This window comes from Poecilia reticulata, linkage group LG3, assembly GCF_000633615.1.
Source record: "Poecilia reticulata strain Guanapo linkage group LG3, Guppy_female_1.0+MT, whole genome shotgun sequence".
Classification (NCBI taxonomy): Eukaryota; Metazoa; Chordata; class Actinopteri; order Cyprinodontiformes; family Poeciliidae; genus Poecilia; species Poecilia reticulata.
This window is the reverse complement of record NC_024333.1, coordinates 19,915,395-19,933,805: the sequence shown is the minus strand read 5'-3', so window position 1 is coordinate 19,933,805 and position 18,411 is coordinate 19,915,395. Positions and strand designations below refer to the sequence as shown.

General features: G+C 40.2%; 1 protein-coding gene across 1 annotated transcript in view; it reads right to left on the bottom strand.

Annotated features, from left to right (window-relative positions):
- Positions 1-684: 684 nt before the first annotated feature.
- Positions 685-18,411, bottom strand: part of LOC103462527 (DNA-binding protein RFX7) — a 22,204-nt gene continuing 4,477 nt past the window's right edge. The window contains exons 2-9 of the mRNA XM_008405390.2: positions 15,531-15,564; positions 13,447-13,532; positions 12,549-12,671; positions 10,655-10,771; positions 9,089-9,173; positions 8,769-8,991; positions 7,447-7,727; positions 685-6,843 (exon numbers count right to left, since the gene is read on the bottom strand). Of these exons, the coding sequence (XP_008403612.1) occupies positions 3,868-6,843; positions 7,447-7,727; positions 8,769-8,991; positions 9,089-9,173; positions 10,655-10,771; positions 12,549-12,671; positions 13,447-13,532; positions 15,531-15,564 (3,925 nt within the window). The 3' untranslated portion in view covers positions 685-3,867. The remainder of the gene's footprint in view (positions 6,844-7,446; positions 7,728-8,768; positions 8,992-9,088; positions 9,174-10,654; positions 10,772-12,548; positions 12,672-13,446; positions 13,533-15,530; positions 15,565-18,411) is intronic.

Here is an 18,411-nt window from a genome sequence, read left to right as displayed (position 1 = left end):
AGATCTGTAACATTACTCATCTCACATTTAACCTTTAAAGTATTAAAGTAATTGGACAAATAAGGACCTGCATGTGGAGTCTCCTCTTCTGTTAACATTAAACCTCCTGAGCCTGATCAGGTACTGGAAGTTGAAAGGAAAGCGTGACATTTAGAAAGTGTGAAAAACTATTCATAATCATTACAAGAAAATATTCTCTCTTGGCACTATACAGAGAGGACATTTGTTGCTATGGAAACTCAGACATCTTGCAATATTTCTCATCGTGACATGCCTTTTTCACAGAAAAGGAATAGGGCCACTGGAAAAGAAATCTGACTTTAATCTCAGAATAATGTCTTGGATCTCAGAATTCTGACTTTTTTCTTTGAAATTTTTCCCCTCAGAATTCTCACTTTAATCTCAGAATTTTGAGATTAATGTCATTCTGAGATTAAAGTCAGAATTTTGACTCTCAGAATTCTGACTTTTTTCTCAAAATTCTGACTTTAATATCAGAATTCTGCCTTTGATCTCAGAATTCTGAGAAAAAAGTAATTCTTCTGTCTTTCCAGTGGCCCTAATCTTGTTCCGTACTATTTTCATGTGCCTAAAACATTTGTAATTTCTCATATGGGATCTTGCTGAGGTAAACCCCCTGCTTCATCTCCCTTCGCACGGATATAAAAACTCGGCAGACTCTTGTACTTAAAAATGTTTATTAGTTTTAAAAAGTGTTTTAAAAAAAATGCATCAACAAGCACTTCCTCTCGTAAAAGCAATGTCTAAAATACAAAACACAAAAAAAATGTCACAGCAAAATGATTACAGTGGAGAGAAGCTCTACATCTCGGCACCACTTACAAGAGGAAGGGTAAAGTCTTAGTGAAACATTAGTGCTAACGAACACACAGTTAAACAATGGAAACCTGGAGCGGAAAAATGCACACAACAAATATAAAGTCTGCATTTTAGCAGTCAAATATAATTAGCAAGGTTCAGCTGACTGCATTTTTAATGTATCCAGACATTATTTTTTGAACAGACACCCATTACACATAGTGCCACTTCCACATAAGTGCAAACGTTTTTGGAGCTCCATCCTGAACCTAAGGAGCCAGGATGCATCTAAAAGGAAATTCAATAAAACAAGAAGAGATTAACCTTATTGTGGTAGTATATGTTCATAATATAAAACACCAGTTGAGTTACTGTGATTATGCAACATTACATGTCTTAGTTCTTCTGTACAAACAACCCGGCGTAAATAAATAGCAGTAAAGCAACCAGAACTGATCACACTTCCAGTCTGTACAAAAACACAGCAGTACAGAGTCAGATCAGAAAAACACCAATAAAAATTACAAACAGTAGATCAATACGTCGCCTGTAGGATCAGTTTTCCTATATAAAACATGTTCCTGCTGCTTAAACAAAAGCATCAAAGACAGTGAACAGAGAGACTACTAAATTTTAGAGACAAACGTCTTTTCAGTGCTGTAAACGTCACAAGGTTTCTGCTTCTCGTCGTACCTTCAAAGTGCAGTTACATGGCTTTTAGCTGCTAGCACACAGCACTATTTAACATTACACTCACTGCACAGTGCAAGTTTCTGGAGGAGACATCTTTGGCATGGACATAAGGCTCAGGAACCAGAGATCCTCAGGTACGTCTTTAGTTTAGCGTGAAGCTGCCTGGGTAGGAAGAGGAGCTCCACATGGCAGCCTGAACACAGTGATTATTCTTGTTTTTATTGTAAAGCACAACAGATTGTCAGCGCTGTAGCCACAGGTTTATTACACAGCCCAGCCAATAAAATAAAAGCACAGCTTTCGTTACAAGGATCGAGTCTGACGTTACATATTAATGAGGATTAAACCGTATTCTGTCTTTATTCCTCTGTGAGAGTTTCTGTTGACGTAAAGGTGAAGTTTTCTTCACCACGTCTCAGTCTGACCCTCCGTTTAATTGTCCTGCCAGTTTAAGCACAGCAGGGATTTTACAGCACCTGGCTCGAGTTATGAAATAAAATCCAGGTAATTCGTTTCTAGCATGCAGTGGTTTAAGATAAATATTCATAAAGCCACAAGAGAGAAGCGGGAAACTTGCAAAAAAACCAACAAAAAAACAAAAGAGATTGCAATTGCTTTTCATGTTCATTATTAATAAAAACAGTGCAAGAACCACCCATTCAATGGGTTTTGTTAGTAAAGTGGTTTTATTATAAACATTTTCTTTTATTTAGTGGTTGAAAAGGACCCTGCTGGTGAGACATATTTTATTCAAAGCTATTTTTGAGAAAATATCTCAAAACATCTTTTTGATGAAATTGCATAAATCGTGTAGTTTTATGGGAATTATCAGCGCTAAATCTGCCCAGATCGACGATGTTTCTATTAAATAAAAGCACAAAACAAACATTGAAAATGTTTTTAAAGCTTGAAAATCTTTAGGAGTATTTTCCCCTTCCTTTTAAGGTTCTGTAAAGATAACTTTTACACACGTTTTGTAAAGAAAAACTCAATAATTCATTCTCGTATTGCAGTAGCATTGTCTCTTACAGGAAAATAACGTAAATAATCAAAGTTAGGGAATAACTGCATTTAACTGGATCAACAGTGGCAGAGTAATTGGTCTCCCTTCCTGTTTGAATCGCTTTTTTAAAGGACATACAGATAATAAATATGCATCATTATGCACCAGCGGCTAAAGAAAACAAACCTCTGTGTAACGTATAAATAAGTTAATAGTAGACATAAGTAAAGAATAAATAATAAAGGCTTCAGCTACATTCATTTCAACATTTGCACCAGTGGTGATTTTGTAGACGTAATTATTTCTAAACACTGGATTTTTTAATTCCTACTCTAAGTGCTGGATTTTTTATAATATTTCTGTGTGATTTATTTATTTCTTCACCAGGGTTGAAAATAAATGTGGCTGGTTATATTTGTATATGATTAGATAGATAAAACATTATAATAAATATATTTGTATATAAGATTAGTTACATGGATGAGTTTGGATCAAAATGTCATGTTTGTGTAAACTAGTGTGTACCTAGAAGCAGACAGCTGGTTTAGATGGATAATTTTTATCTTTTTAATCTAAAAATAGAAAAATGTCAGTTATTTCGCATTCTGAACCAGGTTTTTGTATTCATCTAAACTTTGTAGTAAATAGAACCACAAACACATGTATACACTTTATACTTCAGCTAAAACAAAAATGTATTAAACTGCGTTCCCAACCCTTTACAATCTGAATACTTTGTTCCTTTAAGTAAGTTTAATTTATCAAGCAAATGAGAACATATGTCAAAAGAAATAAATTTTTGTGTGTTTATGTAAAATTTTGAATTTGTGTGTCTTGAAACATGAGAATATTAGACGTCGATGCAGCACAGGTGAACACTTTCACACAGGTTAACTTATATTAATATCTAAGTAAACTGTTGAGTTTTATTCCTACATTAAAGTCAAAGACACACAGATCTGTGGTAATATATATTAATAGTTAAGAATAGATTATAGTTTCATTTATATTATGTTTTTTTAAACACTGATGCAGTTTGTTAAATGTTAAATACCATGATGTACCTGTATGTTTAGAGAAATATACAACAGTGAGTTTAGGCTAGTGTTGATCTTTTTTGCTCTGTCTGCTTGCTGGAGTTGCTTTTGATAAAACAGGAGGTGATTTTTTTTATTGTATAATTAAAGGGACGTTTTAGTGTTGCAGCATTATATCAGTTCAGCCTGGCACTTGAACCGGACAAACCTCCAGTGTGTCCTTTGTTAGTACATTAGAGTTACGGTGTAAATACCTGATAGATACATTAAAAAACACACAGCTACATCAGTTTTAAATGGAAAAAGACTCATTTCTCAGCCCATCAGCCCAACAGTGGGGTGATCTTTGCTCTCCAGCCAGTCCAGTCCGCCTGAGTGTGGCGTGTTGCTGATTTGCTGGAACAGCTGGTCGTTCAGCTCCTCGGCTGCGGCGCTGTGGAACCGGCTCTGCTGCTGGCTGGGGTCAAACAGCAGGTTTGTGTCCAGTGAGTTCAGGTCGGTGATGCTGCCAGAGAGATCTGATGTCATCCTGATCTCACAGGGGAAGTCTGCCCCGCCGGCGGCAAACTCCGACACCTGCTCTATGAGCGGCCCCGTCAGGACGTGGTGCTGCTGCGTGTTCCTGAAGTCCAAATGCTGCTGCGAGCTCAAAGCTAGCATTGCAGACTGAGCCTGCTGCTGCTCGGCAGAGGCTGGCTGAGTTTGGCTGTTGCCCGCTGAGAGACTCATTTGTTCGCCAACAGTGTTTTCCATGAGGTAGCCTGGCTGCTGTGAGCTGCCGCCGGACTCAGATGCCATCAGGCTCAGGGTGTCATCGCCGCCGGGGCGGCTGGAGTTGGACTCCAGCATCTGGGTCAGGTTCATCCGAGCAGTGTAGGCGGAGGGAACACCATGCGCGCCCAAACCGCGCAGCGCGTCATCTTCTGAGCATCCTTCCAGCTTGCTCAGAAGGATGCTGCTGATGTTGCTGCATTGCTGCACTTCGGTTTGCATCATAATGTTCAGCGGCACGGAGCGGCTCCTCTGAGCCAAGCTGCTGACCCCAAGGTTTGCCTCGCTGTTGGCAAAGATGTTCAGCACCTCGGGCGTCACGGGCGAGTTGAAGGGGGACACCACCGAGCGCGGGACGTTGGGAAGAGCGCTGAGGTTCCTCTGATGCACGGCCGGGCTCACGCTGCGACAGCGAAACGTCATGCAGGTGGTTTTGTTATCCAGAGGCGCCGGCACGGCGAAGCCCTCCTGTCTGCTCATGCTGGCGACCTGCTGCACCGGGGAGATGGGGGTCAGGCGGCCACAGTGGCCGTCATGGTGGCGCACATGGGGAACAGCAAAGGCGTGGGGTTTCTGAAACGGCTCGTCTGTCAGGCCTCTGTAGCCGGTGAGGATTCCCATCCCGCTGTTTGATTTGTTTGAGCCGCCGCCACTGCTGCCGCCGCTGCTGTAGCTGCTGCTCATCCACTCCAGCCTGGCCTTGTCGGGGTGGGTCGCCGTGGGCCGCTGCATGGGCTTGACGGGGCTGCTGGAGACGGGGCTGCTGTCGTGGAAACACGTCACGCTGGAGTTGATGGGCGTGAACGCGAATGGGTTCCTGCACTCCACCGGACTGGGAGGGACGGTGCTGCTGCAGTTGGAGTGAGGCGTCCCGATGGGGGTGTGGTGGCTGCTGCCCAGGGCACTGTCCACTGGGGTGGTGGAGGCGATCCGGGAAAAGGGGCTGTCTCCGGTCAGGGCCTGGGCTCCACCCATCACCTCTGAGGTGGGAGTGGGGGTGTGGATGAGGCTGCTGGGGGCCTGGTAGAAGCCACTCATCCTCTGGCTGGCGGATGCGATGTTGTTGGGCGTCAGGATGGCTTGGCCCTGCAGCAGGCCGCAGCTTCCCAGCTCCTGCAGCCGTTTCAGTTTCATCTGCTCCTCCATCTGGACCAGCTCCTCCACGATGCTGTCCTGCGTCACATCATCATCAAAGGAGAAGTAATCCATGTGCTCCTGCATGGGGAGCTGATTAGAAGCTGCTTGATTCACAAATTGAAGGGAGTTTGCAGCAGCACTGCACTGATAAGCTGAGTTTGAAGTCATGCCTGCATGATTCTGGTAGCCGGGGTTAGCTGGTATGCCGTGAATGTTACCCACCGTGTGCCCCCGCTGCTCCTGCATCAAGGTGTCACCGGTTTCCATAACACTGGGAGTGTTTTTCCTCTGCATTGAGCTTTGTGTTTTGGCAACAGAGTCGAAGAGAGAGGAAGAACTTTGTACATGGACCTGAGAGGAGAAGACGCTGCTCATTTTCATCTCCAGCTCCCTGGAGGCTGGCGCACTCTCTGGTCTACCTGAGCTACAGTGGCCTTGGACATAACCAGCGCCCTCTGCTGGCTGCTGGGGCATAAAAACCCGTTTGACTGGGGAGAGGTCTGAAGTGAGGCCCGAGCGTTTCCTGAAGCTCTTTGTTGATAAGAACCCGTCTTCTGCTTGGGCGGATTCTCCGCAGGACGATAGTCTGCTGGTGTTTGCTAAAGAAAGAGTGCTGGTGTTCAGATTAGGAGAGGTTAAGAGTAAAGAGCCGGCTTTATTGGCAGTATTACTGCTACTTTTGACCGCAGATGAGGAGTTTCCACTGCTTGTGTTGGCCAATGTTTCCTCCAGACCCAGGAAGCCTTTGGAGTGAGGGATGGGCACACTAGCCGCTCTCTGAACTGCACCTCCAGCTCTGCTTGCTGCTCCCTCCTGGGTCAAAGCCTGGCTGCTGGGATTTTGCATTTGCCTGTTCATATGTATTGCTTCAACTTCCATTTCCACATCCATGCTCTGAGTGTCTGCCCCGGTTATCGGGGCCAGGACGGCCACAGCGGAAGCGCTCCGTGCGTTCTGGTTGGAGCCGGCGTCTGCTGCGGCTGCAGAAGCGACGCCTGCAGACGTCGGCCGCAGCGTGGTGTTTGTGAGGGACGTCGTCTCCCCGCTGGTAGGCGCCAGAGAAATGGCGGTCATCTTGACCAGGCTGACAGGGCTGACCTGACATGTGGTCATCACCGTCTTAATGGGGCTGTTGGCGATGATCATGGTGGAGGGCGAGCGCATGGCGATGCCGGAGGTGGCAGAGGGCTTGGGCAGGATCTGAGCGTAGCGCTGGCGAACTGGGCGCTCCCCCACTGGACTGGCCAGGTTATTCTGGGCGGGTTTGGGGCTCTGCTTCACTACCTGAACCGGCTGGGAAACCATCTGGAAGTTGATCGGCAGAACTTTGCTCTCCACTGCTGCCACAGGACTCGGTGACAGCAGCTGCCCGCTCTTCTGCACCTAAACACAAAAACAATTATAAATACAGTTAGGGCTGAAGCGATTAATCAGATGAACCAGGGCTGTCGTAAATGAATATTTTAGTAATCGAGTACTCTATTGAATATTTTTTAGATTAATTGAGTATCTTTCTCTCTATCTCTCTCTCTCTCACAGTGACGACGCGGTACCGACAGCACTCTGATAATCGCGCCACACAATGTACGCTGCTAGCGCTTAGCAACAACTCATAGGCGGAAGTGAGAGCGCTGCCCACCACAATAACGACCCGGGCAGAACACGGTGCGCTAAATAATGAAACATAATTTAACGAAGCTTCGAGGCAGATAAATTTTCCTTGAGGAATTTTAATAATCGAGGTACTCGAATCATTGGAGGAATCGTTTCAGCCCTAAGATGAACCCTTCCAGACTGAATGGATCGGCGTGGATCCAGCCAAATTTGCAGTACCGTAATTCCGCCACACTTTGCGCTATATGAAACATTCCAGTGGTTTCTGAAAGGGGAGACGTTGTGCTTTCCCGCCAATCTTGGGTTATTACTGTAATTTCACCCCCGCCGAAGCAGGGAGTAAAATTAAAAGACATAATCCTCATTTCTTACTGTGATGGGACTCGGCACAGCTGCCACCACGATGCCGATGGTCGGCTGCGGCGAGGGAGGGCTGGGGCTGCTACAAGTCACGCTGTCCAGCATCCGCTTCGCCTGTTCCTCTCCCAGAACAGGAGACAGCATCTTCTGCTCCTGCTGCTTCCTTTGGATCTTCCTCTGCAGCTGCTGCTTTGCGTCTACGGACGGCGACGAAAACATTTTGACTTGAGGCTGGAAAGGCTGAGCCTCGGCTGTGGGTGCAAAGGCTGAGACGGTCTGCTGAGGTTTGACTTCTGGAGACAAACAGAGGAGAAGGACTTAAAGACACACTGCAACAACAATGTTATTTATAGTTTACTGTTCACAATGAAAAAATATTTTGTACTGCTCTGTGGTGGGTAGAGTACCCAAAAACTGAACACAAATAAGAGTATAGCACTGCTTCAACTTATTTGTATTCAAGAAAAAGTAAAAAGAAATTACTCAAGTTATAGTAAAAAAGGATTTAGCAAAAAGTCAACTCAAGTAATGAGTAACTGATCTAAACATCAATCAATAGTTAAAAAATACATAACCAGAAGGACCAAAATATAAAACTATGTGGAAATTTTGGTATTTGGTAAGATCACAATGAAAATAACTTATATAAATAACAAAATCAGGCAAAATAAACATTTTACCAAATCAATTTGTTTCATTGTAAAACTTAACAAACTTTAACAAAAACTTCTGGTGTGTGTCTCGTGATTTGTTTTTATTTATTTTTGGTTAAAACAAGTTTGGTTTTTATTAATTGAAGTTACTCACAGTGGATAGAGCATACAGGAATTTCACTCGAGTGTAAAGCTGATACTCCATAGTAAAAGTACAATGTAGTAAAAGTACTCCCAAAAGTAATGTTTTCCCCAAAACGTTTCTCAAATAAATGTCCTCTCAAATAAGTGTCTAAAAAACATTTGATCATTTTAGTAAAAATATTTCAAGTCAAAAACTGACTTGACAAAATGAATCAAATTTAAAGCAACGCACACTAAAAAAGGAGACAAGGCCAATGACAAAAGAACAAACGCTTGTATAAGGAAAAGACAAAACAAAATATAAATTTCTTGATGAAATGTATGTTTAAGGAAAAGGAAAAAGAAAATATATGCTTTTTTTTTTTTTTTTTTTTTTTTTTTTACAAAAACACATGTTTAAGGAAAAGGAAAAACAAAAAATACAAATTTCCGATTTTATTCCTAATTATGTCAGTTTTGGTCCTCCACAGAGAGTGCAGTAACACGTAAGTGCCACTAGATGTCTCCCCCACCTTTCGGCAGCGTTAACTTGCTCACCTGGTGCTGCAGCTGCTGCGCCGGTCATTAGCGTGAGAGCTGCCAGAGACTTGTTGCTGATGTAATGGCTGTCGATCAGAAAGCGGGCCAGGTCTTCCACGGCATCAAACTGGCGCTTCAGAACCTTCTGGGCCCACTCACACACAAGATCACAGGCTGCAAACCGCACCTCCTCCTTGATGCCGCTCACATGGCATGGCGACTCCAGGGCGTCACACTGGAGCTGCTCGACGGATGGAGTTATACAGGAAAGGACAGATTAATAAAAGGTTCTCCAGCAGCAGCACTACAAAATGTTTTTGAAAGTCCGATTTGCTTACTCCATCTGCTGATTTATGGAGGTCCAAAGTGGGTAAAGACGGCATGTGGACGAACGGTCTCTTTCTTAGTCCACTGTAGCAATATGTAAGTCCATGTTAAGGCCAAAACATTTTAGGAAGTATTTAAACAGGTTAGGAACGCTCTATGGGCTAAACAACACATGTTCATTACTTTTATATAAAAGCATTCCTAAATAATGAGATTTTATTCTGTAATGAGCTTCTTTCATAACAAGCTGCTTACACTGCAAAAACACAAAATCTTACCAAGTAATTTTGGTCTAGTTTCCAGTGCAAACATCTTATTACACTTGAAATAAGACAAAATTAATTTAAAAGTAATTTTTCAGCTCGATATAGAGGCTTGTTTTAATTAAATAATTCCTTAATATTGCTCTATTATTGGCAGATGAATTAACTTATTATATGGGAAAAATGTATTGTTATAAGTTAAATAATCTGCCATGGAACTAGTACATTTTCATCAATATTAAAGAATTATTTACTTAAAACAAGTCTCTATCTTGCTAAAAGTTACTTGTAAGTTAGTTTTGTCTTATTTCAAGTTTGCTAAGATATTTGTGCTGGAAACTAGACCAAAATTACTTGGTAAGATTTTGCAGTGTAGAGCCTCTTTAAATCCAAATAAGCTGCTGCTGGCCACACCCCCAACTCAACGTTTACGCTCACGTGAAAATGGCTGCAAACAAATGTGGAATTATGCAACCCTACATCTTTGAAAAGCAGAAGTAGAGTCTCCTGCACAACCAACAAGGATTTAGGAAGTGGTTTCTGGATGATAAGTCAACAACAAAACTATTGTCTTTTCCAGTAGCCATTGCACATCAGTAAAACCAGCTGACCAAACATGCTGGAGATGCTCAGAACCAGATTCAAGGAAAACTGAAAAAATGCTGAAACATTGAGTTCGTTTAAGATAGAAACCAATTTTAGAATTGCCATTGTTTAATAACTGGCACACTGACTGAACATCTAGTTTTATTACTTTGCTTTATTTTACTACTGAATTGTAATGTTTCTTTTTATTTATTATTTTTAAGCTCTTTAAACTGCATTGTTATTGATACATGCAATAAAAAAATCTTACACAGTAAAACTAGTCTATGTTTTAGCTTTTTAATTCAACCTAATGCTAATAAAAAACAGTTTTTCTGAAGCTTTTATCTAAAAACCAGTATTCCTTCAGCTGACCAAGACGTCTTTTTTAGCCACTTGACGAAATTGAAGATATCTGACCCCACCTTCCTCTGAGATAATGACATTAACCTCAGTGAAGGTCACGAACGCAAACTAAACAGCAGCTTGACGTCACGAGCTCAACAGGCTCGGCTACGCATGAAGGTCAAGATCACAGAGACGCCCCCCCGAGGGTCTCTGTATTCTGCTGCTGCCTTTGAGGTGGAAGGGGGCTTCATTTCATTTCACATCTATATTTAGAGAGCTTATGAACTGCTGCAGCAGATGGTCTGAGACACACACACACACACACATGCAGACAGACATGGGCCAGACCAGTACAGTACGATCCATTCCAGTAAAGGATATTTAGATTTCCCTCTCATGCCGAGCCGACGCGCCTTCATGTTTGGAAAGACGTTTTTCATCATCTTTCCAAAGTCTGCGGCACTCAGTGGATGATAGTTGAGATTGTCACAGAAGCTCCTGAATCATACAAGAGAGAAAATAAATTAGTAAATAACAACAGCAAAGCGTGAGAGAGCGGTCACATGACGCCTCGGCTCTGTGTTTTTACTGTGAAATGCCTTTCAATGGCATTTTTATCTCACTGACTTTTGCTTTTTGTCACATCAATATAATTTTAGGCTCCGGAGCCACAAGTGGCTCTTGAACTTTACTTAATATCTTTGCTTAAACAAACGATATAGAATCAACTAATGTTTTTAAGTGTAGCTCTAATAACAAATGCAGGTTTTAATAGTTTTTACTCTTTTTTAAAAATGGATTTTGCATCGAAATTCTACAGTAACACATGCTTCTTACATAACTTTCTCTGTCTTAAGTTTAAAACTCTGTGTATGTGTTTTTTTAATCTTATTTCCTAAAAATTGAACATCCCCAAAACCCAAAATTGTTGCCCTTCATAAAATTTCACAGAAGTTATTTCGATAGGATTGACAACAAAAACAAAACACACAGCCTCTAAACTTCACACAGCTGATTGAGAGACAGCCTGAAACTGGACTAAATTTTCAGAATTTTATTTGAATAAAATGAAAGTCGGTCATTAATAGTTGATTTAAAAAAATAAATGTATTTGTGTTGGTGTATCACACAAAAATACCAAGAAAATACAGTTTAAGGTTGTAATGTGATAAAATGTGGAGACATTGGTACGGGTATAAAAACGGTGTGAATATTTTTGCAGTGCGCTGAATTTCAGCACTTTATGAATAATTAATAGATTTAAGTGTTTTGTGGTCCGTAAGCAGTACTTCACTATAGCTTTTTGGCACATTTAAAGTAAGAGAGGGATGATAGGAGAACTGACGGGAAGGAAACAAAAAAGAATAATGGTACAGATGGACCGACGGAGGGAAGGAAGGACGGAAGACATTTTGTCTATATTATAAGTGAAATAATCTGCCAGTAGAACTAGTATTTTTTTAAGGAATTATTTACATAAAACAAGCTCATATATGAAAAGTTACTTGTAAGTTACTTTTGTCTCACTAAAATATTTGCACTACAAACCAGATGGCAAGATTTGTGGTTTTTGGAGAGATGGGACAGGAATTAAAGTCTGGAATTGCAAATAATTTTTGGAAACTCATTTTTTGTTTTCCAAACTGGCCCAACAATGCTGAATCAAATCCCAGACTTTTCCAGATTCTGCAGGAACAACCTTCACCTGTTGACACTACAGATCCATCAGGTTGTATGAGTCAATTCAGGTCCCAAAATAAACATGTAAAGTTCACCAAAACCTCTGCCCTGGTTGATTATTGATTGATTATCAGCTGTAGTTCCCGTTCACTTAGACAAACCTTGTAGGCATCAAACAAACACTAAGCCTGCTGCATGTTTTTGGTCTTTTTTTAGTAGCCGGCTCCAAAGGCGCCAATGTTTCTGGAGACTGCTGTATTTTTGTTCTGGTGGCGTTAAATAGATAAAAAAAAAAAAAAAGTTATATAAGAGTGTCAGAGCTTTTCAATGGCTGTCTCAGATTTTCCATTCTAATATTACCAACACATGCTGCTCTGTGATTCTCATGCCTGCTGCATCTATTTATACCGACACTTTAGCCTGCAGTAATGTAGGGCAGGACGCGGCACAAACACTGTAAGGTGTTCGCACAAAGAAAAACGAAAAACAAAAGCAACTTCTGAAAAATGTCTGATTTAGTGGCTGTATGCTAAAAGCGAAACTCTGAATTTGTGGCTAAAATAGGTGGAATTCTGCAGCAGAGTTTTGCCCGTACTTGTACTCATCGTAGACCTCCTGCTTGGGAAGCGAGGTCTCCGGGTATTCCTCCAGATGGTCGCGGATCCAGCCAAACGCGTGCATCTGCTGAGTGCGGCTGGACGACAGGGCGCTCTGGTCACTGAGAAAAGAGCCGAGTCACTGACTGCACAGAAACTGATTCAGCAACACTAAAACCTCCTCAAACAGCTTATCACAAACATGTCCTGTGGTTTGATCATGGATCATTGTTATTTCTCAGATGTTTATTTATATAATCCAGGTGAGGTCAGGGCTGGGCGACATGGCTTAAGGTAAAATCTCTGATTTTTTTTCATACCAGATCTGATTTTCTTAAAAGGAAATTAGAGAGTGTTAGAACTGGGCTATATTAAGGTAAAATTAGCAGAAAAACAACACATTTTTATCAGAAAATGTCTCAAAATGATGAGAAAACGAGTTGTTTTACATAGAAAAATGGTTAGCTCAGTTCAAGTGGTTCTTTCTTCAAAATAGTCATACTTTACAACCATTTTAAATATCTGTAAAGTATGACTTCACAAGAGTCTTAAAATTTCTCATTTTAGTTTTTTATTTTAAAATATAAAATTATTACTTTACTCTCCTAATATTGTGATTTATTCTTGTGTTATTTTGACTCTATTGTCATATATGTTTCTTGTAATATCATGACTTTACTCTTGCAATTTAAAGAAAATTGTAGCCTGGCTCTAATATTCTGAATTTAAAGTTCAAACAAATAGAAACTGTAAAACAAGCTTGTCAAGATGGCCGCCATCTTCGCGTCCCGACATCACCATGGGGAAAAAAATCCTGATTTTCCAAAAATTTAATCTTGGAAAAACCAAAAATTTGATTAGTTAAAAAAGTCGATTTATCGCCCTGTGAGGTTTTACCTTTTCTCTGCGCTGCTGCTGGGACCAGTAGGCAACTTGAGGTAGAGGTAGAGTTTTTCAATGTCTGAGAACTTCTCCACATCTTGCTGTAGACATTAAAAAGAGAGGATAAAAGTAGATATTTTTAATCGGGGTGAATCTTAAGTACAACACAAAGTATTATTTTTACAACTAAGCTTGTATAATAAGTAGAAACATTTTCAGGGACTTTTACTGAAAAGAAAACTTTGCTGCATCTAAATCAGATTTTATTTAATTTATTGAACAACACTTTAAACATTTTACAGGAAACTGACCCAAATCCTGTTTTTATATCTGAGAATAAATTTGTTCAGCTGAGCACAAAAGAATTTCAAAATTAAATGCAAATGTTCAAAATCCTGTTTATGTTTTGCATCTGTGATGAATAACAACAACAAAAAAAAAAAATACAATTGGAGGACTTTATTTGCTTCGTTTTATTTTAGTTTTTTTCTTGGCCAGTGAATACTTCAGACTCGACGATTTGGCCCATGTGGCAAAAGGTTTGTACACCCCTGTTCAAGCAACAACACCTAAATACATCATTTCACTTGGAGTTAAATCAGTAACTGAAATTTTTCACTTATACCCAAAAGCTTCACTGGTATTTTATATGACAGATGGCAATCTGTCTGAGGTTTATCTGGTACAGTCTCTGCAGTCTTGCTGCATTGTCATGTGGTTATATTGTGCCTACATCTTAATAAGAGGTTAAATGTTTCAGAGTCTTGGGTTGGTGACAGCAGCTGAGTGAGCTCTGAGGGATTCATGTATCTGCTGTGTGTGCAACACAACACTGCGCACACACTCAGTTTAGTAAGACGCTGCGGATAGACGGACGGACAGACAGGCCGGCTCCTGTGGGGCAGGACGGTCTGCAGACTGAACGAAAGTCTTCTGCTGTTAACACGTCTCCCAGCACAGCTCCACTGATCCTCTGAGTTCACCCCCTGGGTTAAGGTCAAAGGTTGTCTGCAGCTTTCACACAATGAAACAAAAATAATTAAGGATAATTAAGGTCGCACATCAGGTGTAACTTTAGAGGTGCCAGAGTTTGTACTTGTGTAGCTAAAGTGACGTAATGTGACCTGTCAATTAGAGAGAAGTCTCAGTTCTAATCAATATTAATGCTGATCGTTTTCTTATTGGTTCATCAGAACCAGCCATTTATCAAATGAGTTACCTTTTATTTTTGCTTTAAAAATTCTAAAAATTTTCTAGGTTTTTAGTTAATGTCATATTTTCAAAAAAAGAAAAAGTTATAATAATTTAGACAAAATAATAAAACGTAGAATAAATTGATGGATGCTGTTGGTTCAGTATGATGGAAAAATTAACTAATGGATGGATGGACGGATGGATGGATGGTTGGATGGATGATGGATGGTTGGATGGATGATGGATGGTTGGTTGGATGATTGGATGGATGGTTCGTTGAATGGATGGTTGGTTGGATGGATGGACGGTTTGATGGAGTGGATGGATGAATGGTTGGATGGATGGTTTGATGGAGAGGATGGATAGATTGTTGGATGGATGGACGGTTTGATGGAGTGGATGGATGGTTGGTTGGATGGATGGATGGATGGTTGGCTGGATGGTTGGTTGTATGGTTGGTTCGATGGACGGTTTGATGGAGTGGATGGATGGTTGGTTGGATGGTTGATTGGATGGTTGGTTGGATGGTTGGTTGGTTGGATGTAGTAACTCAGTCTCCTGGAGCCGTCGGTCAAATCATTCCGTCTTTGTTTTTTTTTACATTTTGATTCCTTTCCAGCAGGAAGTACCGTCCTGGATTTTCCTAATAAAAGAACCTGTAAGAAGCTACGATGTGAAACATAAATGACAGAAATAATATTTATTTAGTTGAAACCTCTATGAGGAATAGATAACAGTCTTTCTGAGAGACCAACAGGGACAGTAGAGGATCAAAATGCAAACTCCCAACAAATGAAAATGATCGCCTCATCATTGGAAAAGTAAAAAGTTGAACATCATGATTATCTTTAGTTCCACAAACATCAGATTAACCAAAAGGTTTTAGTTGAACTTCATGGACTCACCAGGATGTTTTCCACTTTTGACTGGACAGTTTTGCTGTAAAACAGACATAAAATATAAATTAGCATGAAGCTGGTGTAACATGAACGCTTGTTCCTAAACAGTATTTATTTATAAAGCAGAGGAATGTTTGGTATGTGACGACCCTCCCTGCAGCATCTCTCAGGTCGTCCACTACAGGAGCCACATGTCGAAACAAACAGAAAAACACGTTTCTAAGACGGGAGACGCTCCACCAATCAGGAAATTCACTCACCGTCACTAAGAAAACCACATGCTGTCTGTCTAATTAAACGTAGCTTCAGCCGTACAACAGCAAAACTAGTTTTTACAAGTACTAAATCATTAAATAATTGTGATTAAATTCATTCAATCTGAGCTCAGTTTCACTAATCAAGCCTATACTGATTACATGGAGGATGCTACAAGATCTCAAAAACAAAACACGATGCTTCAATCTAATTAAAGAACAGAAAAGGAATAGTTTTTGACAGTAAATGGGCATAAATTACATCAAAGTGAGAGCTACAAGGTCAGATAAAAAACAAACATCTACCATAAAACATCTTGATAATCTAAAGCTTTAAAGGAAAATATCCTGTGGACAATAGTAGAAAGTATGTGTCCTGTTCTGGAGTAACATGTACTTATTATTCTAAACCAACATTTAGCTTTTTACCTTTGATATCAGACCAAGACACAGAGAAACTCTCATTAGTTTATGAAGTGTGAACAAGAATCCAACACAGAGAACCAAAATTTGGTTTTATATTTTACACATCCAGAACTGAACCCAGAACTGGAACCAACATTTAGTTTTATACCTCAATAATGCAAAACAAACTTAAGATCCAGAGAAACCCCTATTTGTTTATAAATCACTGACTATTTATTCTCATTCCTATTAAAACCAATATTTAGTTTGTACTTATCAATAGCAACCCAGAACAAAGAATCAAACATGGAGACAAAGAAAGTCCTATTAGTTTCCATCCATCCATTTTCTTACACCCTTGTCCCTTGGTGGGGTCGGGAGGGGTGCTGGTGCCTATCTCCAGCTGACGTTCCGAGCGAGAGGCGGGTTCCCCCTGGACAGGTTGCCAGTCTGTCGCAGGGCAACACAGAGACACACAGGACACACAACCATGCACATGCACACACACACTCACACCTAGGGGCAATTTGGAGAGGCCAATTAACCTGACAGTCATGTTTTTGGACTGTGGGAGGAAACCGGAGTACCCAGAGAAAACCCACGCATGCACAGGGAGAACATGCAAACTCCATGCAGAAAGACCGGGGCCGGGAATCGAACCCAGAACCTTCTTGCTGCAAGGCAACAGCTTTACCAACTGCGCCACTGTGCAGCCCGTCCTACTAGTTTATAAATTAGTATTTATTACTAATCAAGAACAAATTTTAGACCTAGTTTAAATTGTGTAGTACTTTTGCTTTCTTTCTTGTTGTTACCCTTACCTTTTTGTCTTTATTTTGTTTTTGCTGTATTTCTAATTCATGAAAGGCACTTTGAACTGCCTCGTTGCTGAAAATGTGCTACATATAATTACCTTATCTTACCTCATCGCAGCATTTTCAGAATAAAAATGTGTGATGGTCTGAGGCTGTTTTGTAGATTCAGACCTGAACTAATTGTCATAACTGATAAAAATAAAGTTATTCTGCTCTCTACCAAAACCCCTGAAGGAGAACGTCGGTCAGGTTGTGATCTCAAGCTAACGGGAGATGCTTCAAACCACCCATAAAAAAATCCATAAAGCAGGTTTTATTATGCAGCTTTTATAAAAACATGTTCACCACATACTTGTTAAAATTATCATTATGTTGTGACAGTATAATGTGAGACAAATAAACTGTGAAAAATGGATCTCCTCTGCCTTCTCCCAGTGCTCCCAGTACAATCTGCAGAAATACACCACTCAGTCAGAAACAACCAGTCAGGAGGAGGGTTTTCTCTCTGCTACGCTACAGGAAGGCTAAGGCTAGTTAGCATGGCCACCGATGATGGTTTCCCACCAATATCACATTAAGCAGCGTCTATCCGAGGATGATTGTCAACGCTAAGACCCTCCTCCTGGCTCTGATTGGTTTTTGACTGGGAGCATTTTTGTAGACTGCAATGTTATCACTGGGAGGAAGTGGAGAAACTTTATTTTTTTCAGGTTATCTGCCTCATATTATGTTGTAAAAGTTGAATATTGTGGCTTTAAGCGGGCTGATCGTGCTCTAAAAACCCATAGAGTGGCCAAATTAAACAACTTAGGGCCAGAATCCTCCACAGTGAACTAGAAAACACCAACTGTAGTTTGGAATAATATTTATCACATATGGTTGGAAAATGTTTAAAATAATCATTAATTGAAAACTGCATCTTGTATTTACTCAAGTCAACTTTGACAAATGAGAATACTTTTTCATGATCTAACAAAAAAGCAAAAACAAAAGAAATATGCAACAGAGAAAACTGTTTTTAACAGCACTAATTGTACAATATTTTACATTAACTTTTAAAAAACTTTAAACCTAATTATCAGAGATAAATGTTTACCTCTTGTTTGCTGCTGATAGTAAGCCCATGGTACACTGCATGTTATTTAATTTTATTTACTTATTGAATTTACTGTTTAAAATGGAGATAAACAAAAATTTGAGGAAAAAAATCTTGTCTATCTCTTAAATTAATTTGCAATAATATAAGCACCTAAGCATAAATAAACCATCCAAATAAATACATCTTTAACACAAAAAATGCAATGTTTATTTTTAAAAATAAGAAAATATATTTTAAAATATATATAAAAAAATTATATCTACAATTTATAATGATCAATTATTTTCTTTGTTAATAATGATAAAGAGAAAAAA